At 47.1% G+C, this 20,775-nt stretch overlaps 1 protein-coding gene and 1 long non-coding RNA gene across 2 annotated transcripts in view; one reads left to right on the top strand and one right to left on the bottom strand.

Moving 5' to 3' along the window:
• The window catches only part of DEPDC7 (DEP domain containing 7), a 346,534-nt gene extending 341,123 nt beyond the window's left edge, over window positions 1-5,411 (bottom strand). Inside the window, exon 1 of the mRNA XM_086955861.1 lies at window positions 5,164-5,411. Within this exon, the coding sequence (XP_086811987.1) occupies window positions 5,164-5,236 (73 nt within the window). The 5' untranslated portion in view covers window positions 5,237-5,411. The remainder of the gene's footprint in view (window positions 1-5,163) is intronic.
• LOC147730957 (uncharacterized) overlaps window positions 1-18,494 on the top strand; it is a 334,638-nt gene extending 316,144 nt beyond the window's left edge. The window contains exon 4 of the long non-coding RNA XR_015308408.1: window positions 18,351-18,494. This is a non-coding gene — a long non-coding RNA (uncharacterized LOC147730957). The remainder of the gene's footprint in view (window positions 1-18,350) is intronic.
• Window positions 18,495-20,775: the final 2,281 nt, after the last annotated feature.

The following is a 20,775-nucleotide window of genomic DNA, read 5'->3' as shown; positions in this document are numbered from 1 at the left end:
ACAATGATTTCTTGCGCGAGGGGGGACCCAGGGAGAGCCAGGCGCGAGCCGGTCTCTTCCTGGGTAGGTTCGCGCGAGAATCGGAAATCAGGTGGGGACTGATTAGGGAACAGATATAAGGGAGTCAGCCTGGCGGTTGGGAACTGCGTAGCGGGTGGCTAGGTGGGAGGTTTGTTTTGCCCCGCCCGCCCTCCCCTTTTTTCTTTACATTTGGGTGGGGGGTGTTTTCTTCCTATGCGGTACTTTAGGTGCTGCTCCTTTTCTTAGCCTGCCACAGTTAGGATGGGTGCCTTTGTTCTAATTAGAGGCGGGGTTTTTGGTAGTGGGGGTGGGCAGCCTGGAGCGGGTTGGCCATCCTGAAGGGTAGCGTGGGTAGGTTAGGGGTAGTAGGTAGGAGTTTCGTTCTGGGTTTTGGGATGCAGTTTTGTAAGATCATTGTAGAGTTGGATTTTGTAAATAAATAAATAATGAAATGTGTTTCGTGAAAAGTATGATGCACCTGTCCTAAAATAAAGTGGCCTTTTTTGCTCCTAAAGGAGAGATGTGGACAATGATTTCTTGCGCGATGCATGCTTAAACTGGCTTGAATTCTCTTAGCCTGGAAGCGAGTTACCTGGTCATACCAAGAGATCATACAAGGGAGGGGCCCTCCGAGGTCTAGGCGGGAGGGCGGGAGACGAGGCAAACCCAGGGCGCCACCCCGCCTCGAGGCCTTAAAGAAGCAGCGGGTCTGTCTCCCTGTGCCTCCCACTACAGGGTTGACGTTCAAACCCGCGTGCGTCACAAAAATGCAAAACAACTGTAGATGGAGGGAGACTCGGCTCAAGGGTACCTAGGGAGTCTCGGGATTGACCCATGTCGCGTTTAGTCCGATCTCAGGGCTTTCTCAGAGGGAGTCAGTAGTCACACGTCTACACAACAGATCTGAATAATATTATTATTACAGTATTGTGTTCGGTGCTGCTGTATTCATATTCTTTTGCCTTGTACAGTCAGCACTTCCAGCAATGCAAAATTACCCTTTTTCAACTTCAAAATAAAAACACTTCAGAATTTTTAACTTTACCTCAAAGTTTTCTAGGGCTGCACTTAAAATAGTAAACAATGCTCCTGAACTATTGGGGGAAACTATGTGGGGAAAGTTACACAACTGCAGTTAGAATAGTGAAGTCACCTTTCAGCACCCACAAAACCCTCTGCTGCCCTGAGGATGCAACTGAAGACTAGAAACTATGTAGAACACTGTTGCTACTTAAACAGACCACATAATATGCAAGAGGACAGAAACTCACTCTTGCTTCCAGTACAAGGTAAATAGACCATCCCACTCCTACACTGTTATACAGAAGGGAAATACGGGTTGAGTTTGAAATTAGCTTACTCAGTAGCTTCACCCAAGTTGCATCCCATGACGTCAGCCTGAGGTGCTGTATTGTGGTGTTACTGTAGCTAAGTGGGATCCTGAAGGTCTTATACACCCGGACAGCTTGCTACTCCACGTAGTTGTGAGGGAGTGTGGTCTTAACTTTGATACCCATGGGGGGCGCTTTTCCGAGTCATTTGTTATGGCAAACACTGGTGTTACGAGATGCAGCATTGAGTGAAGTAAAGGACGTGAAACTGTGATAGACATTATGAAAATGTGTTATGCCGGTAGGTCTTCAGGTTCCTTTAATCCGTCATCCCCTTAGTCCAATTTCATATGGTGGCTGTGGCAGGTCATCCACTTTGATCTAATATATATGAAAGAGATGGACTAAGTTTGGCGGAGTTCTTAAAGACCTGGTATCAACAAGAGAGTGAAGTATAGTTATCATAGGAAAACTCTTGGTCCCCCAGTTAAGGTAATGCGAACAACAAAAGAGTGTGCCTTCTTTCAAGAAGTGCGAGCATGAATAATCTGACTAGATTCTTTAGAAAGACCTCACTCACCATCCTACTTTGTTACATGCTTCATCATCGGGCCCCACCAGGAGAGGCAGAGTGCCTCCCTGGTGTGCTTCAATGCCAGAATTACTGCGGAGCAGGTTTTTTTGTGACAGATGAGAGTGTGATGGTTAAAACTGTCTAGTTTGGCCATTTAATCATTTTTTCCCTTGATACAATCAGACACACTAAAAACAGGGTGTGGGATGGAAGGGCTCTCCTGGTGGGGCCCGATGATGAAGCATGTCACCAACTAGGTTGGTCAGTGAGGGCTTTCTAGAGAATCCAGTCAGATTCTTCATGCTCGCTCTTCTTGAAAGAAGGCACACTTGTTGGTTGGAGTTCTTAAAGAGCCAGTACAAATTTGAATTTTACTGGTCAACCTAACCTACACAGAGTACCCTTCCTTGACATTCTTTCTAAATTTTAGATTTATGCAGTTGTGCCAGATTGCTTTGTTCTCCTCTAAATACAAAATCATAGGGCAAGACAAGAGGTGCAGCAAAGAACGCCAATAATCGCAAAGGGAGCTCACAGGTATAATGCTATGCTAAGGGATCTGTAAAGGACATGGGGACCTGGAGGCTTCCCAGCTCTGGTGGCCAAAAGAATACCACTGCACCAAGATCAGTCCCTAAAAAGCCAGGTCTTGTGGGATTTTAGGAAACAACTCGTTATTCATAGATTTAATGGCTAGAGCCTGACCACGTTGCAGCCAAAAGAACATCCTCCACTTCTGGCTCTTCTAACAGTAGGGACGGTGGCTAAATGAGAGTTGATGGATCCAAGAAGCCTTTTGGGAGAGCAAGGGATATCCAGTTGGTGGGAGATGGGGGTGCTCGTATGAAAGGATCTGTGCTTAAGGATTTTAATTTGATCCTTTGGGCCACAGGTAAATAGTGAAGGTCAGCGCCCTCTGCTCTGGTAGGAACCATTGAAATTATGTGCTGAAGCAAGGCTGCTCTTGTATTGCTATGCCTTGTATGGAAGCACATTTTTACCTCAGTGATGGAGTCACCAGATGAAGGACAAAAAATGAAAAGACTATGCCAGGTGCTAAAACAGGTACAGGTAATCAATAAAGGTGGATTGTCAGCTTAGGTCATGTCGCCAACCGTCCTGTATAGCATTCAGATTAACCCAAAAGCGTGTGGTCAATAAACCTGTAGCAAAATACTTCCAATGAAAGGTTTGTGGCGTCCTTTATTTCAGATATTCAAGTTACACACAGTTAGCTTCAAGGAGCTCTACCTATGGCATAGCAACGCTGAGTCCTTACATAAATTGACAGCATTTTTGTAAATTAAGCAATTTTGCATTTTCCTCTTCAATTACCCCCTACTCCAAGCTTCTGGTCTGCAGGCAAATGTAGTAGAAAGATGAACACGAAGTGCTTATCTGCACCTACGGCCTTCCGGGAACCTACTACACAGCGACTTGGGCGAGGGAGCACACCACTCTCACTGAGGCAGGGAGCACAAAGTAACCAAAACAAAAACTTCCCTTCTCACACGGCTTGGTGGACGGCAGCAAGACCCTGCCCTCACTCTATAAAATGCATACGGAGACAAGGGACCGGGCCAAGAGACTACGGGCTGCTGAAGAATACACAGCACACAAATGGTGTCAACTAACGTAGGATCCCTCCCAGCCAGCCACTGCCATACTCCACGCAACCGCACTTCCTTCGTTATAAAATACAGGTGTCTGATGCCCAAACTTCCCGCTAAGAGAGCAGGAGGTCTTAAAGAGACCCTTTACATATTTCCAAGGCGGGTCTAAACATGCTATGTATGAGCTCTAGGAAATCAAGGAATACAGATAACTGGAATACAAGTACTAGAAACCCAAAAGACCTGCAAGAACCGTGGCCTCCAAATACTGACAGCAACTGGGAAAACTTAAGCTACCAGCACCATGGGCTAATAAATATTATGATCTTAAACACACAACGATACAGACGCTCATGGAAAAACAGGTCTGCACATACCAGCTTTACGTGGCCCAGCCCTGGGCCATAAAAAGATTCCTACATAGTTAGCAAGCAGCCTGCCAAACAGGTCGCATGTTATCGGTCCATCTTGGTAACGTCTTCCTTTTGGCTGTATACAAAATTGCGGTTTTTAAAATAATTAAAAAAAAGTCGACCTATACAGTATTTGCAAGCATGCTTATGATCTAAAATTGCTTATTCGGGGAGGGTGTTTTTGAAGCTCTGAAACACTGGGGCAAGGAGGATGGAGGAGTAGGACGTTGCTGCTTTTGCAGTTCATCTTAATTTGACCCTGGTCTGTGTCTAATGCTTACCCGCCTTACGTTCATTACCCGCAGTGACTTTGATGAACATGGAACCCAGACAATGCCTTTAAGAATGGGCAATTTTGATAATGCAGAGTGTAAGCCAGGGAGGTTGCTACGCTCGTTTTACTAAATGTAAGAGGGCTGCCTGCATTTGAATTTCAAGACAACGAAAGCACATGCGGTTTAGGACTTAAATGGGGAGTGTGCAACCATCCTGTTCGGCACATACACCTTAACAACTCACAGTTTGATATTTGCTCGGATATTGGGCTATTTTTTAATTTATTAAATTGATACATGTAATAATTTTACGCAGTCAATTAAAACACAAAACTCCTGACCTTCCAAAGGCAGTATTTTTACACACTTATGTAACACTTCTCGTCAATATACCAACCTTATGGGTACTACTAAATGGCTCCATGTCCTCAAGGCTACAACATTCCTGCACCGAGCTTTCCTTTAAAATATTGCACTCTGGTTTGTGTATTACTTGCTTCCAATACAGCTAAACCAAGTGAACTAAAACGTGAAATAAGTAATTTGAAAAGGTGTACCCCGGACTGAAAGATAATATCCGTGGTGATAAGAAGTTTCTGGTAACCTCCACCATACGAGATCTGTTCCAATGCCTTAAGTCACTGTAGATTCCTTAGGATTCGGTCGGCAACATATGAGGTAGGGAGAGGTATTGGTTTGTGATGACTTACAACCCCCCCCCCCCCCTGGGGTCTGTACATCGGTGAAGTTATAGTGCCTAAACTGCTGTCTCTAGGTGCGTTGAGCTAGAGGACTCATTAGCACTTTAGCAACTCGGCCGTCAGGTGAGCTTTTTGAGGTTAAGCGAGAATAAGCAGCACTCTCTCTTCCTATTAATTAAGCGCGCACTCTGGCTGCAGTAAATGAGCAGGGAAAGCAATGCGTAGCGCTGCCTACCAGGGGGCCTCTGCGAGGGGCTGTAGGTCGCGCAGAAAGTCAGAGCCGCCGCTTTCTCCCGGACCGTGGCCATGAGGCATCCAGCAGAGCGCCGGGTACGATTCGAAGCACCGGTTGCACGAGCGTCTCTCTCGGCACAGCAGCACGCGCACAGAACGCACGGTCAAATGAGAAGAGTGCAGCTGCAGAGGACTATACCGCCCTCCCAGCACTTAGCTCCTCAGCTGGAGGCGTCGCCGTCTGACGTCACCTCGGCAATTTACGTAACAATACGAGCAGCTTCTGAGCGGTGAAACTCTTCTAGCCCAGAGAGCGGCTCTGGGTCTGTTACAGGACCCAATTTCAGCCCGAAAAAATACTGCCTTATTGTGGAGGGAATCGTTAACGGACATGTCTTCTTCCCCTCAAGTTGTCCAACTTCTATTCTCATTCTTAAGAAGCTTGCGAAACCTTATTTTGTCGATGGGCTCTGGTTTTAACTGTGTCTTGCATTAAAGAAAGAATAACAACAGTAAACAGCAAGGAAAACAAGCAATGGCAAAGTCAATAGGTCTAGCCTATGCAACAGATACTGCCCTCTCCACTTTGTTTTAGCCATGCTTACACCAGTGTGGCTGCTGTTTGGCATGGCTGAAAGAGGGGTAAAGGAGAGTGGTGTGGAGTGCTATCGAGTGGGGTATAGAGATGTGGAGTGGCTTAGAGTGGAGTAGTGTAGAGTGCTGTGGAAATTCGTAGAGGGAATGGAATGTCGTAGAGTGGAAGGGCGTCGGGTAGTATAGGTGGAGTAGAGTGTCAGAGTGAAATGGCATATGGTGCTGTGGAGTGTTGTAGAATAGAGCGGAGTGGTATGGAGGGTTTTGCATAGAGCGTAGTAGATTGTTGTTGAGTGGACTGGCTTCAGGCACGCAACACCCATTGGGCTCACGCCCCCCCCCCCGTCGTGTGTGTCAGTCCGGGCTGACACAGCTTTGCGGGCTGGCTACCATCTAATTGCAGCCGCACCCGAGTAATTAACAGGTCTTTAAAAGACCAATCACTTGTAAATTAGGCTTTTGTTGTGTTTTCACCCCTTCTTACAGCCACTCTGTCTATGGTTGGAAGAATTAGCCCCCCCCCGAAATTTGTCTCTAGTTGCCCGCCTGACTGGCATAGACTGGAGTAGTGTAGGACAGTGGAATGGCATAGAGTGGAGTAGAGTGCTGTAGAGTCGAGTGGCGAAGTGGCATAGAAGGGAATAGTAGAGTGGCTTGTAGAATAGAGTGGGGTAAAGTGGCATAGAGGGAGTTGCGATGAGCATCATAGAGGGGAGTAGAGTTTAATGGAGTCGTGCATCAGAGTAGAGTGGCCTAGAGTGAAGAGGCGTAAAGTACAGTAGTGCAGGGTAGATTGTCGTAAAGTGCATTGGTTTTGAGAAAAGTGGTGCAGATTGCAGTGGCGTAGAGTAGAGGGACAAAGAGTAGAGCGGTGCAGAGTAGATTGCATTGGCGTAGAGTTTAATAGCATAGAGTAGAGTGGCACAGAGTGCAGTGGCATATAGTGGATTGTTTCAGAGTAGAGTGAAGTGGGATACAATGTAGTGCTGCAGAGTAGAGTGCTGAGGTGTAGAGTGCAGTGGCGTGGAGTGAAGTGTTGCAGAATAGATTAGAGAGGCGTCAACTGTAGTGGCGTAGAGTGCACTGGCACAAAGTAGAGAGCTGTGGCATAGGGTGCAGTGACATGGCGCAGGATAGAGTGGAGTGGCATAGAGTGCAGTGGCATTGGGGTAGAGTGTAGTGGTGCAGAGTGGAGTGACCAAGACTGGAATGGTGTAGAGTGCAGAAGTGCATATTAGACTGGGGTAGAGTGCACTGGCATAGAGTACAGTGGTGCACACTAGAGTAGGGTATAGTGCACTGGCATAGAGTGCAGTGGTACACAGTAGATTAAAGAGGCGTAAAGTGCAGTGGTGCATAGTAGAGTGAAGTGGGATTGAGTGTAGTGATGGTAGAAAATATTGGCCGTAGAGTGCATTGGTCGTATAGTGCAGCGGACTAGAGTAGACTGTTGTAAAGTGCAGTGGCAAAGAGTGCAGTGGCGGAGAGCAGACTGTCGTGGAGTTCAGTGGTGTAGGGTAGAGTGGTGTAGAGGGCAGGGGTGCAGAGTAGATTAGAGTGGCATTTAGTGCATTGGTGTAGAATGCACTGGCATAGAGTGCAGTGTTGCAGAGTACAGTGGCATAGAGTGGAGTGGTGCAGGGTAGAGTGGAGTGGTGTAGACTACAGTGGCATAAAGTGCAGTGGCACAGAACAGACCATCGCAGAGTGTGGTGGCATAGAGTAGAGTTGTGCTGAGTAGGTTGGCATAGAGTGCAGTGGTGCAGAATAGATTAAAGTGGCATAGAGTTGATTGATATAATGTGCATTGGCATAGAATGCAGTGGAATGGAGTGCAGTGTTGCAGAGTACAGTTGCATAGAGTGGAGTGGTGCAGAGTAGAGTGGAGTGGTGTAGAATGCAGTGGCATAGAGTGCAGTGACACAAAGCTGACAATCGTAGAGTGTGGTGGCATTGAGCAGAGTGGCATAAAGTGCATTGGCGTGGAGTGCAGTGGCATAGAGTAGAGTGGTGCTGAGTAGATTGGCATAGAGTGCAATGGTGTAGAGTAGATTAGAGTGGTATAGAGTGGATCGATATAAAGTGCATTGGCATAGAATGCAGTGGCATAGAGTGCAGTGTTGCAGAGTACAGTGGCATAAAGTGGAGTGGCGTAGAGTGGAATGATGTATTGTAGAGTGGCGTGGAGTGGTGTGGAGTGAGAGTGCAGTGGCAAAGTGTGCAATGGTGCATAGTAGAGTAGTGTGGAGTAGAGTTCATTAGCACAGAGTAGAGTGGTGTAGAGTAGAGAGGCATTGAGTGGTGCAGAGTAGAGTGTTCCGGCACAGTGTGGAGTGCAGTGTGGAGCCGTGCAGAGTAGAGAGGAGTAGGATGAAGTGGAGTTTGTCTGGTCTGATAACGTACTGAGGTGGCGTGCCTCTTGATAGTGACTGCCTGGACAGAACAATGGTTTGTCAAAATGATAAATATGTATAACACAGAGAAAGCATTGTACAATTGCAAGGGGAGGAATGCCAGAAAGCTGGCAGTGCCGATCTGGTACCCGATGACAACTTGGATTAAAGAGCAATTTGGGTATAGCGATTGGCTAGCTCCAGGAATAGTAAATACGGGTGAGGCAGGTACCTTACCCAGTGAACAGGGCTAAACTGTATTTGATTGAATTCATTACTTTTTTATTTTTCGGAGTCCATATATATATGTATATTCATTTGCCTGTTCTAAATATATTGTTGTTTAGCATTTGTATTGATAGTAGATTTCAGAGTGAAATGTTGAGCATTGTATTATGAAAAGAGTAAATCATGTTAAGCTCAATACAAAAAAAAAGAAAAGTGCACTGGGTTCTTGCTAACCAGGTCCCCAGTGCCAGATTTCTTTCCCAAAACGGTACAATAATTTCCCCAATTGGCAATATGTTTAGCACTCCCTGTAAGATTCTAGTCAATAATTCCCCCGGTACTTATGGCAAGTAGGCTAAAGAGGATCCTTAAGGACTGCAGCATGAATTGTGCCACCCTAAAGGACCCCTCACCAAACATATACAGACTCCCAATGTAGGCTGTGTGCCTTGGTGCAGACAAAAGTGGAAATACGACATGGCACACACCCCAGTTTTCCATGCCCACAGACACTGCATGCAGTTTAAATAAGTCACCCCTACAGCAGGATTTACAGCCTTAAGGCAGGATGCACTTTACTCCACGTGAGGACATATCTGCATGAGCAAATATGCCCCTGTGCTGCTCAGCTCTTTTGCTGCCAATACAAGTGAACAGGGAAGCCATTTTAAGTACATGTGCTGCACACTGTTGAAACCGAGTTCCCCAGCTACTTGATGGCTTCACTGAGAGTAGAAATGTTTGGTATCAAACAAATCGTATTAATAAACCTATGCTGATGTCAGTGTTGGATTTAATAATACACTGTGGACACCTTAGAGGTGCCCTCTGAAAACATAACAGCTACTGGTGTGCTGACTGACTGGTTTTCACCAGCATGATACCAGAGACAAGTTTCAGACCCATAAGGATGAGACCCTTTACTCTCAGGAGGCCAGAAATAAATCATGCTCTGTGTAGGAAGCTGGTTTCTATTGCAGTAACCCCCCCCCCACATTTTGCCAAACTACTGATGAATTTTCTTGATGTGCCCTGGGTCCCTTCCAATCAGGTTCCCAGCACCTTTGTTTTTTCCCCAACTGTACCTTGTACCCCCAATTGGCACCTCTCTGGACACATGCCAGTCCCTTGTAAAATGTACCATGGTTACCAAGGGCACTGTGGCCAGTGAAAGCCTCTAAGGGCTACAGCACTTATTGTGCCACCCTTAGAGGCCATGTACCTTTACACACACACACACACTGCTATTGCAGGCTGGGTGTTTTGGTGCAGAACAAAGTGAAGAGTCAACATGGGACGCATCCCTATGTGCCATGCCTACAACCCATTGCCCTGGCATAGGTGAGCCACCCCTCTAGCTGGGTGCACTATACCAGTGGCGAGGGTTCAGGTGCATGAGCCTTGTACCCCTACAGTGTCTAGACCAATTCCTAACATTGTAAGTGAAGTAATAAGCTCAAATACAATGCCATTAAAAGTAAATGGTGTTGGGAGTTTGTCATTTCGAATTTCATAGCACTATAATGGCTTTACTGAAAACTGGGAAGTTTGGTATCAAACTTCCCAGCACATTAAACTCACACTGATGCCAGCGTGGAATTTAATGAAAAATGCACCCAGAGGCCATCTTAGAGATGCCCCCTGAAAAACGACCAGGGTCAGGTTCCCTGACTGGTAAACCAGCCTACCACCACAATACATGTTTCTTGACCCCTGGGGTGGGAGCCTTTGCTTCCTGAGCCCGGAAACAAAGCCTTTCCTGGAAGGAGGTGGTCACACCTCTTCCGGGCCAGGAAGAGCCATCTGTGGCAGGGGAGCTTCAAAGGCCTTGCAGCCTATGTAATGCGACCCCCCAGCCTCTCCTGCTATCAGGACAAGACCCCGTTCCTGTCTCCCCTCCTTTTCGGCGGGAAGATGAGTGGGAAAAATTAGGTACCCTAGAAGGTGTGGCCACCTCTGCCAAACCACCCCTCAGGTGGGTTAGGTGAAGTGAAGACCAGGATCACTGACATAATGTCGAATACACAAATATAGAATTACCTAAATATAGAAGAAAAAATATAGAATGCAAAAATATCGAATTCCTATCTACAAACAGGTAAGTACAAAAATATCGAATCAAAAATATAGTTTTATAAAATATAGTTAGTCAAAATATCGATTTTTTAAAAATGTCTTAAAAGTAATTTAAAATTAATGAAATAATAAATATAACTTTTACTATTACCACTCCAGTGAGTGCAACAGTAGGGAAAGCATTGGATAGCGTATGGGTAAAAATTACTATTCGATATTAAATTACTTACCTTCAATTCAATATTTTTCACCACTATATTCTGTCCATTCAATATTTTGTACATTATATATTTTGACTTCGATATTTTGCTAATTCTATATTTTGAATTCGATATTTTGTCTTGTTACCGAAGACCACTCTTCAGTGCCCACCATCATGCAGATGGCAGGCACTACCCAAGAAGGATTAGGGATTGTGCTCACTCCCCAACGTGGGGTGAGCACACCAAGGGTGTAGTCACCCTACGGTCAGTAGCCTACTGGCTACTGACCTCGAGACCCCCAAAACACCCTCTAAATACAGTATTTAGGGGGCAGCCCTGAACCAAGATCTCAGACAAGAAACTGAAAGAAGAAGAACAGCCGTGCTGAACCTAAGAAGAGGAGGATGCCCACTGACTTGGCCCCCGCCCTACCGGCTTGTCCCCACCTTAAACCTGCAGAAGCAAAACTCTGGTGTGTTCTGCAGCCAGCAACCTCAAGATTCCCGAGGACCTGCCCTGCCTTCCAAAGAAAAGACTTTGTCTCCAGTGAACACCGGATTTGATCACCAACAGACTCCAGCTCCTGAGAAATCCGCAAGTCTGCACCACTCTGCACCTGTCGCCCACGGCCGAGTTCGAGTGGCCCAACACCACAAGGAGGTCTCCATGTGATGCAGACCCAAGATCCAATGATCCCTGACCTGCCTTAAGCCTCCAGCCGACACCCGCAGCCTCAATCCAAAAGGCCCTGTAATGGTCCACAAGCAATTTCCATAGGAGTGCCAGGAACTGACGATAAGCCCAGCCCCTCCCCTTCAACACCAACAGCCTATCAGACTATAGCACGTGGAGGTAAAAAGAGGGAAAGGAGGGAACAAAACAAGGGAAGGAGGGAAGAAGACACCTTGGACTGGCCACTTCAGCAGGGCAGATTCTGGCACGACACTGTAAAGAAGAAGGAAAATAAACAATGTATACAAGTCAGGAAACACCCACCGATACCTATTCTCTGGTTCTTAACCTCCCCCATCCCTTACCTATAGGTAGGAAACCACTCTCCTCTCTTGACCACCATACATTCCTGGTATATTGCCCCGGTTAACTTCTCAACGCTAGTTGCTGGGAGGTACTCTAAAAGAGGAAAGAGAGAGTATCTTTGTAGAAAAGGAGCGTGTACCTAATCTTGTATAAAAACAATAACCTATGATACTAGACTTACCCTAAAATGGGTGTTAGGTATTAGGACTGCTGAGGCTGAAATGAGGGTTGTACTGGCGATGATGTCTGTAGTACAAGAAGAACTACATGTAAACATAGGTGAGTGATTAAACTAGAAAAAGAACACATAATAGTGCCAGGCGCCTGTACCGTATCTTCTGGGCCACCTCAGCTGCAGCTCCTGCCAATATCGATACCTTCAAGATTGGTCCGTAGTGCCAAATAATAACAAACGTAGATTGGGGGGAGATATAAGGGCTATACAGTAAACCAGGCGGAAACCAAGTCCCACAATGCCCCACTCCGTACCCCACACCTGCTCTACCCAAGTCCGACCGGCCAACGGGAACCAAGTCCGGCTGACGGGCGGAACTGGGAGCAAGCAGGCGGGAGCCCGGAAGAGGAAGCAGAATGAAGAACTGAAGCCGGCAAAGAGGGGAAATAATCGAGAGGGAGCGCTAATGTCGCTCTGAAGTTGCAGAGTGAAAACGCTGGTGTTGCAAAATCAAAATGTCAGGGAAAACAAGCAAGCCCCCTCGATCTTCTTCAGCTACATCAAACGGCTTAGGGTTTCAAAGTGGCCAGAGCCTTACCGGCAAGAAAATAGATCCGGTGCAGAACAAAGACGGAACGGGAACAGAAACAATGCTCAGGCTGTGAGCGGAAGTGACGCGACGCAAGGTGAGCGTGAACACTAGAGCGCAAAGCGTCTGTGTGTAGGGACGCCAGGCTTTTGACTAGTGACTGACTCTTGTGCGCATGCACACAGCGGCACGACCATCTTGGTTGAGGTAATCGTGGATTGGCAGGCGTGACAGGCTCCCCCAACCGTGACCTGGAGCTGGTAAGAAGATCTGACCCTAAAAGACACCCCTGCACCCGACGCCCCACTGCCTTGGGTGGCCCAACCTACAGTGTCTAACCAACCCCTAGCATCCCAACTTACCTCTCCAAGTGGTGATCACACCCAGAAGACCTTTATCCCAGAGCCTGTAGTGTGTTTGCAAACTGGAGACTCCCCCCATTGAAAGTAACAGGGCACCCGACTACAAACCAGCACCCTGCAACCGGCCGCCCTAGTACAGCTGAGGGTGTACCTTTGGTGCGACCTTGAACTGCCATTTGCCCTGAGCTTAAGTGCAGGAGCTTTACCACCAACCGGAGGCCCCCTGTCCCCCATTGGATAACATTGGGCCTCAGCACTCTGCACCCGGTCGCCCTAGTGCTGTTTAGGGTGTACCAAGAGTGCATCCTTGACCCTGGGGGACCCCTGAGTCTAACCCCAGAAACCCAACTCCCACAACAAAGTACTTACATGTTACCTGATAACACTATTTCCTCCCATAGGATAACATTAACTGTTTTCTTTGAAAGAGTTGGAAAATCTATAAAAATCTCTAAAACTGTAACCAAATAACCAAAATGCTATTTCTTACCCGTTTACAGGAAATGTCTCAGTGCAGTATCCGGGTACACTACACTGTGTAAGAAAAGTAATCTGTAAAGTAATCTACTTGAAATCCTATTGAAAAGCCTATACAAAGTATATGTTCAATATTTCAAGGTATTGCATTACCAGTGATTCTACTATAATCAAACCAAAGTATAAATACAACTGCAATTCATACTGTATTAGTACTGCAAAGTATAAATCACTTTCCTGTGCCAGGCTTGCTTAGTTCTATGAAATAAAATAACTAAAAGAATATTTTTATACAAAACCAATTGGTCTGAAATTCAGTCTTTGAGCGTGTGACAATTTGCTGATTGAGTCTGTACAACAAATGCTTAACACTTTCCTCTGATAAAGCCTTACTGATCGCCCTCACTACCACAAATAGAGAGTAAGGTGCTCTATACTTTTACCTCTGCCTACCTTTGGGGTTCCACTGGACTCTGTACACACAATTCCTCACTTAGGTATAGTATATACAGAGCCAGCTTCCTACACTCGGGCACAGGGTACCAGAGACAAGTTTTGTACCCCCAAGGGTGAGGCCGTTTACTCTCAGTAGGCCAGAAACAAAGCCTGCTCAGGCAAAGGGTGTTTACACCCCATCACATAGGATGATCTGCAGATTTGGCTTTCAAGGCAGGGGAGCTTCAAAGAGCCCACCGCCTTTGGTATGAGAATGTGGCTTCTCTCACAGGAGAGGATGCTGACCCCCTTTGCCCAAAGCCCTTTGGCACCTGGACAGGTGGGAAAATTAGCTAGCCAGATATGCGTGCCCACCCTCAGCTATTACCATGCCTAAGCTGGGCTTCTTGAAGTGGCTCTGAATTTTCAGAGTTAGTCATCTTGGTGAAGGCAAACCTAGGAACTCTGGGACAGGGTTATGCCTCTTCTCACATGAAGTGGTCATTTAGAGGGTGCAGTGACCCCAGGGGTAGGTAGGCCATTGGGTACTAACCTACACTCCCTTAATACCACTGAATTCAATATTTAGAGGAGTCCCTGGCACCAGAAAATCAGACACCGACGACCTATGAAGAAGAAGGGCACTGAAGAGCAGTGAAAGCAAAGACTAAAGAAGAGCAATTGGCTTGGCACCAGCCCTGCCAGCCTGTCTGCTGCTCCCCATTGAATTGCACCAAAGACATCTTGTCCTGCAAACTGTCATGCCTTCAAAGCCTGAGAGGACTGCCTGCCTTCAATAACGACTCAAGAACTCCTGTGGAGCAGTAGAGTTGTTCTCCTGTAGGCCCCCCAAGAAGAACAGTGAGGACTCAGAAGCCACCAAAACCCAACGCCATTAAGCACTACTGTATCCGAGCCGCCCAGCCCGAGTTGAAGTGGGTCAACGTTGTCAAAGTGGGCCCCAAGCCCTCAAGAGACAGAGTCCACCATGGATTCAACCCCTCATGAACTCTTTGACGTCGTCTGCAGCCTCTATTTGCAGGCCCCCTCAACTGCGTGTGGGCCAGATCAAAGAAAACTGACACCTCAAAGACCCTCTGCATCCGGTCACTCCGGCCTGAGGAAAAGAGGACTACCACTGTCCCCACGTCCCCTAGCACATGATACTTTAAACAGGGTGTAAACTTTTGTACTGGAACCCAGTCCTGGCCGCCTTTGACATTGCCTTACCGTTGAAACACAGGCAACGGCCCTGCACTTGCCACTTTTAGTTCTCTTGCACTTAGCTCATGGCACTTTTTACACCTGGTCAGGTGGCTGGACGGGGGCTTCTGAGTCTTAGCACATTCAATGCATTTCCAAGTGGTGCTCTCTGCACTCAACCTTTCACTTGGTTTTGCGGAAAGTGCTAGGCTGTCTGTCAACTGGTTTGACCATACCTAGGCAATCACGAATCTGTATGACGAGCATAACTTGGGTTTAGCTGGCTATTGACTATGAGGAACTATTTTTGCACATGTGTATTACATTTTAATTGCATGTATTTATGGTTTTATTGCTTGTTTTTATTACTTTACAATGGTTTTTAGTAGCTATGCAAATAAAAGAAACTTGAAACTCACATTCTCTAGCATCGCAATACTTGAGTTCTTTGTTTGGTTCAACACAACTGACCTCCCATTCAAAATCTGTAGCCTCTTTTCACAAAGACAGATCCCCATAGACTAATATTGGGCACCCGATGCTGTATTGCACCACGGCACCCAGCCGCCCTAACTGCGCAGGAAGTGACCTGCTGATGCGGCCATGGGCTTTGCCCCATACTTAGCTTAAGTACACAAGATTGGTCTCGTAAGTCGTTGTACTGTACCTGAACGCCATACTTGTTTTTCCTGCGGTACAAAAGGGGGTGGTGATAGATGGAGCATCTGAACCAATCAAACACGCACACCCAGTCAAAAGATCTGGGTTTGATCCATCACCGTTCTTTAGCCCACTCTGCCACCCCAGTTCAGACATGGCTATATGCAAATCAGTCTGACCCTGTGCCTCATGGGAACAGTCCAGCCCAAACTGTCAAGCCATGACTTCCCTGGACCGGAAACAAGCTTCCGAGGACCGGTTTCTGGCATTCCAGCCATCTTCAGCCCAGCTTGCTTGAATCCAGTGGCAAAGTGATCAAGGGACTCACGTCTGAGCATACCCTGCCACACTTATGGCGGCCAAAAGCGGTACAAAAGGGGGTGGTGATGGATGGAGCATCTGAACCAATCAAACACTCACACCCAGTCAAAAGATCTGGGTTTGATCCATCACCGTTCTTTAGCCCACTCTGCCACCCCAGTTCAGACATGGCTATATGCAAATCAGTCTGACCCTGTGCCTCATGGGAACAGTCCAGCCCGAACTGCCAAGCCATGCCTTCCCTGGACCGGAAACAAGCTTCTGAGGACCGGTTTCTGGCTGAAGACGGCTGGAATGCCAGAAACCGGTGCTCGGAAGCTTGTTTCGGTCCAGGGAAGACATGGCTTGGCGGTTCGGGCTGCACTGTTCCCATGAGGCACAGGCTCAGACGGATTTGCATATAGCCATGTCTGAACTGGGGTGGCAGAATGGGCTAAAGAACGGTGATGGATTAAACCCAGATCTTTTGACTGGGTGTGAGTGTTTGATTGATTCAGATGCTCCGTCCATCACCACCCCCTTTTGTACCGCTTTTGGCTGCCATAAGTGTGGCAGGGTATGCTCAGACGTGAGTCCCTTGATCACTTTGCCACTGGATTCAAGCAGGCCGGGCTGAAGACGGCTGGAATGCCAGAAACCGGTCCTCGGAAGCTTGTTTCCAGTCCAGGGAAGACATGGCTTGGCGGTTCGGGCCAGACTGTTCCCATGAGGCACAGGGTCAGACTGATTTGCATATAGCCATGTCTGAACTGGGGTGGCAGAGTGGGCTAAAGAACGGTGATGGATTGAACCCAGATCTTTTGACTGGGTGTGAGTGTTTGATTGATTCAGATGCTCCGTTCATCACCACCCCCTTTTGCACTGCTTTTGGCCGCCATAAGTGGGGCAGGGTATGCTCAGACGTGAGTCCCTTGCTCACTTTGCCACTGGATTCAAGCAAGCCGGGCTGAAGACGGCTGGAATGCCAGAAACTGGTCCTTGGAAGCTTGTTTCCGGCACAGGGAAGACATGGCTTGGCGGTTCGGGCTGGACTGTTCCCATGAGGCACAGGGTCAGACTGATTTGCATATAGCCATGTCTGAACTGGGGTGGCAGAGTGGGCTAAAGAACGGTGATGGATTAAACCCAGATCATTTGACTGGGTGTGAGTGTTGGATTGATTCAGATGCTCCGTCCATCACCACCCCCTTTTGTACCGCTTTTGGCTGCCATAAGTGTGGCAGGGTATACTCAGACGTGAGTCCCTTGCTCACTTTGCCACTGGATTCAAGCAAGCCGGGCTGAAGGCGGCTGGAATGCCAGAAACCGGTCCTCGGAAGCTTGTTTCTGGTCCAGGGAAGACATGGCTTGGCGATTCGGGCTGGACTGTTCCCATGAGGCACAGGGTCAGACTGATTTGCATATAGCCATGTCTGAACTGGGGTGGCAGAGTGGGCTAAAGAACGGTGATGTATTAAACCCAGATCATTTGACTGGGTGTGAGTGTTGATTGATTCAGATGCTCTGTCCATCACCACCCCCTTTTGTACCGCTTTTGGCCGCCATAAGTGTGGCAGGGTATGCTCAGACGTGAGTCCCTTGCTCACTTTGCCACTGGATTCAAGCAAGCCGGGCTGAAGACGGCTGGAATGCCAGAAACCGGTCCTCGGAAGCTTGTTTCCGCTCCAGGGAAGACATGGCTTGGCAGTTCGGGCTGGACTGTTCCCATGAGGCACAGGGTCAGACTGATTTGCATATAGCCATGTCTGAACTGGGGTGGCAGAGTGGGCTAAAGAACGGTGATGGATTAAACCCAGATCTTTTGACTGGGTGTGAGTGTTTGATTGATTCTGATGCTCCGTCCATCACCACCCCCTTTTGTACCGCTTTTGGCTGCCATAAGTGTGGCAGGGTATGCTCAGACGTGAGTCCCTTGCTCACTTTGCCACGGGATTCAAGCAAGCCGGGCTGAAGACGGCTGGAATGCCAGAAACCGGTCCTCGGAAGCTTGTTTCCGGTCCAGGGAAGACATGGCTTGGCGGTTCGGGCTGGACTGTTCCCATGAGGCACAGGGTCAGACTGATTTGCATATAACCATGTCTGAACTGGGGTGGCAGAGTGGGCTTAAGAACGGTTATGGATTAAACCCAAATCTTTTGACTGGGTGTGAGTGTTTGATTGATTCAGATGCTCCGTCCATCACCACCCCCTTTTGTAATACTTGTTTTTCCTCCCATAGATGTCATTGCAGCTTCTGAAAAATGCACTGTCGACCTTTTAAACGCAAAAGTATTTCTCTTACATGATTTTATTGATTCTGGTGCCTAAATATATATAAAGATACGCTTAAAAAATAAATAAATTGGTGTGAATCTCCTTATTGAGTCGCATGCATCAATAATTGACTATTGTGTGTATTTGCATATGTTTAACACTCCTCTCTGATATGCCTAAGGCCGCTCGGCCACACTACCCCCAGAAGAGCACCTTGGGATTGCTAGAGCAGCACGGGGATTGGATGGGAGTCTGACACAGAAGCCGCTGGGAACCAGGAAGAGGAGATGCACAAACGTGACTCAACACTGGAAGCAGGCGGCGGCTAAAGGTAAGTTGTTTTTTTAATCTATTATTTCATACACCACCCGCATGCTCCCACCACAGCGCGCCCACTCCTGCGTTCCCTCCACCCGACCCACCACCATTTATTTGGGGCAGCCTCAGCTGCTCAATCAAAAGTATTAGGGCTCTGGAAGATGTTCTCAGGAAAGGCTCCTGACACTGAATGAGGCAGATGCTGAGTCTTATGACCTCATGAAGGCTACCCTGATTGAGGGCTTAGGTTTAGGATGACTCGAAAAACCCAGAGTCAGACCTGGGTAGGTTTGGTAGACTTTACTGTGAAAACTCTAGGTGGTTGGTTGAAAGGTAAAAATGTTTACAACTATGATGAGCTTTATAATCTTATCATGAAAGAGTATCTGTTGAGTAACTGTGTTCATGAGAAACAACATCAGTACCTGGTAGACCTAGGTCCACTTTCTCCTGAAGAGTTGCGGAAGATGGCAGACCACTGGGTCAAGACAAGGGTAACAGAGACAACTAATGATGGGGGTGACCAAAGGAAAGGAGTTGCTAAGCCCCCCAAGAAAAAGATGGTGACCAGTCAAAAATTAGAAACATAGAGTCTTCTCAAGACCCCTAAAAACCTGTTCAGGAGGGTGGGCCACCGAGCCAATACACAGTCTAAGAGGGAGTAACAAGGGTAACAAGCATTTGCAATGAAATTGGTCTTGCATTTGGGACAGTTAGAGGTATTGGCGGTGTAAATGAAAATTAATTTTTCCCATATGTTTTTGATTGGAGCGAATGTATGCGGTGTGGAGTGGACTTATGTGCCTTGGAATTGTTAGTTGTGGAATTGAGTGTAGTGGAATTGTATGGAGTGTATTTGTGTAGTGGAATTATGTACCATAGTGTGTAATAGAAATATTTGGCTAGTAATTAAGTGGTATTGAGTGTACTGTAATTATGTGGAGTGGGATTGTGTGTCAGAGTGTAATTATGTGGAAGGGCATTTTGTGTGGTGGAGTGGTATTTTTTGGAGTTTAATTATGCGGTGTGCTGTTGAATTATGTGGCATGAAGCGGAATTCTGTTGAGTGGATTGGATGTATGTGGTATGTTGTGTAATTGTGTTGTTGGGTTGAAAAAAGTGGTGTGGAATGTACAATGCCAAAAGCTCAAAATCTCGCAATTGCGAGACCTACTGCATTGCAAGTGCTTGTTTAACATTTGTTTGCTGTCATTGTTTACTTTTATCAGCAGTCTGGGATAATTAATGCAGCTGTAGAACATATGGTAAAGTAATTTCATTTTATATATACAAATGTTTTACTGATTAGGGGGAAAACGTTTTTAGCAGTTTTACAAACTTTTGTACCTTAAAATACAGGTCAAGCTAATAAAAAACTAGATAGAGTGATGGAGGGCGATAGATAGATGTGTGTGGTTGTGTGTGTGTGATTGTGTGTGTGTGTGTGTGTGTGGTGTTGTGTGTGTGTGTGTGGTTGTGTGTGTGGTTGTGTGTGTTTGGTTGTGTGTGTGCTTGTGTGTGTGTGCTTGTGTGTGTGCTTGTGTGTGTGGTTGTATGTGTGTGTGGTTGGGTGTGGTTGTGTGTGTGGTTGTGTGTGTGGTTGTGTGTGGTTGTGTGTGTGGTTGTGTGTGTGGCTGTGTGTGTGGTTGTGTGTGTGGTTGGGTGTGGTTGCGTGTGTGTGTGTGGTTGGGTGTGTTGTTGTGGTTGTGGTTGTATGTGTGGCTATGTGTGTGGTTGTTTGAGGGTGTGTGTGGTTGTGTGTGGTTGTGTGTGTGTGGTTATCTTTGGCTGTGCTTGGTTGTGTGTTGTGTGTGTGTGGTTGTGTGTGTGGGGTTGTGTGGGGTTGTGTGTGTGTGGTTGTGTGTGTGTTTGTGTGTGTGGTTGTGTGTGTGGTTGTGTGTGTGGTGATGTGTGTGTGTGGGGGGTTGTGTGTGGGGTTGTGTGTTTGTGTGTGGGGTTGTGTGTGGTTGTGTGTGTGGTTGTGTGTGGTTGTGTGTGTGGTCTGTGTGTGTGGTTGTGTGTGTTTGGTGTGGTTGTGTGTGTTTGTGTGGTTGTGTGTGTGGTTGGGTATGTGGTTGTGTGTGTGTGGTTGTGTGTGTGGTATGGTTGTGTGTGTTTGTGTGGTTGTATGTGTGTGTGTGTGTGTGTGCGTGGTTGTATGTATGTGTGTGTGCAGTTAGAGAAGGATGTATGTGGAAGAGCAGCAGATCAGCACAGCAGAAGAGAACAGGGAGTTAAAGAAGGAGGCGTGTTGAAGAGAGCAGAAGATCAGCACAGGAGAAGAGAAC

The sequence above is a fragment of the Lissotriton vulgaris genome, chromosome 2_1, assembly GCF_964263255.1.
Source record: "Lissotriton vulgaris chromosome 2_1, aLisVul1.2, whole genome shotgun sequence".
Classification (NCBI taxonomy): domain Eukaryota; kingdom Metazoa; phylum Chordata; class Amphibia; order Caudata; family Salamandridae; genus Lissotriton; species Lissotriton vulgaris.
The sequence above is the reverse complement of the archived record's forward strand: the minus strand, read 5'-3'. Positions and strand labels throughout refer to the sequence as shown.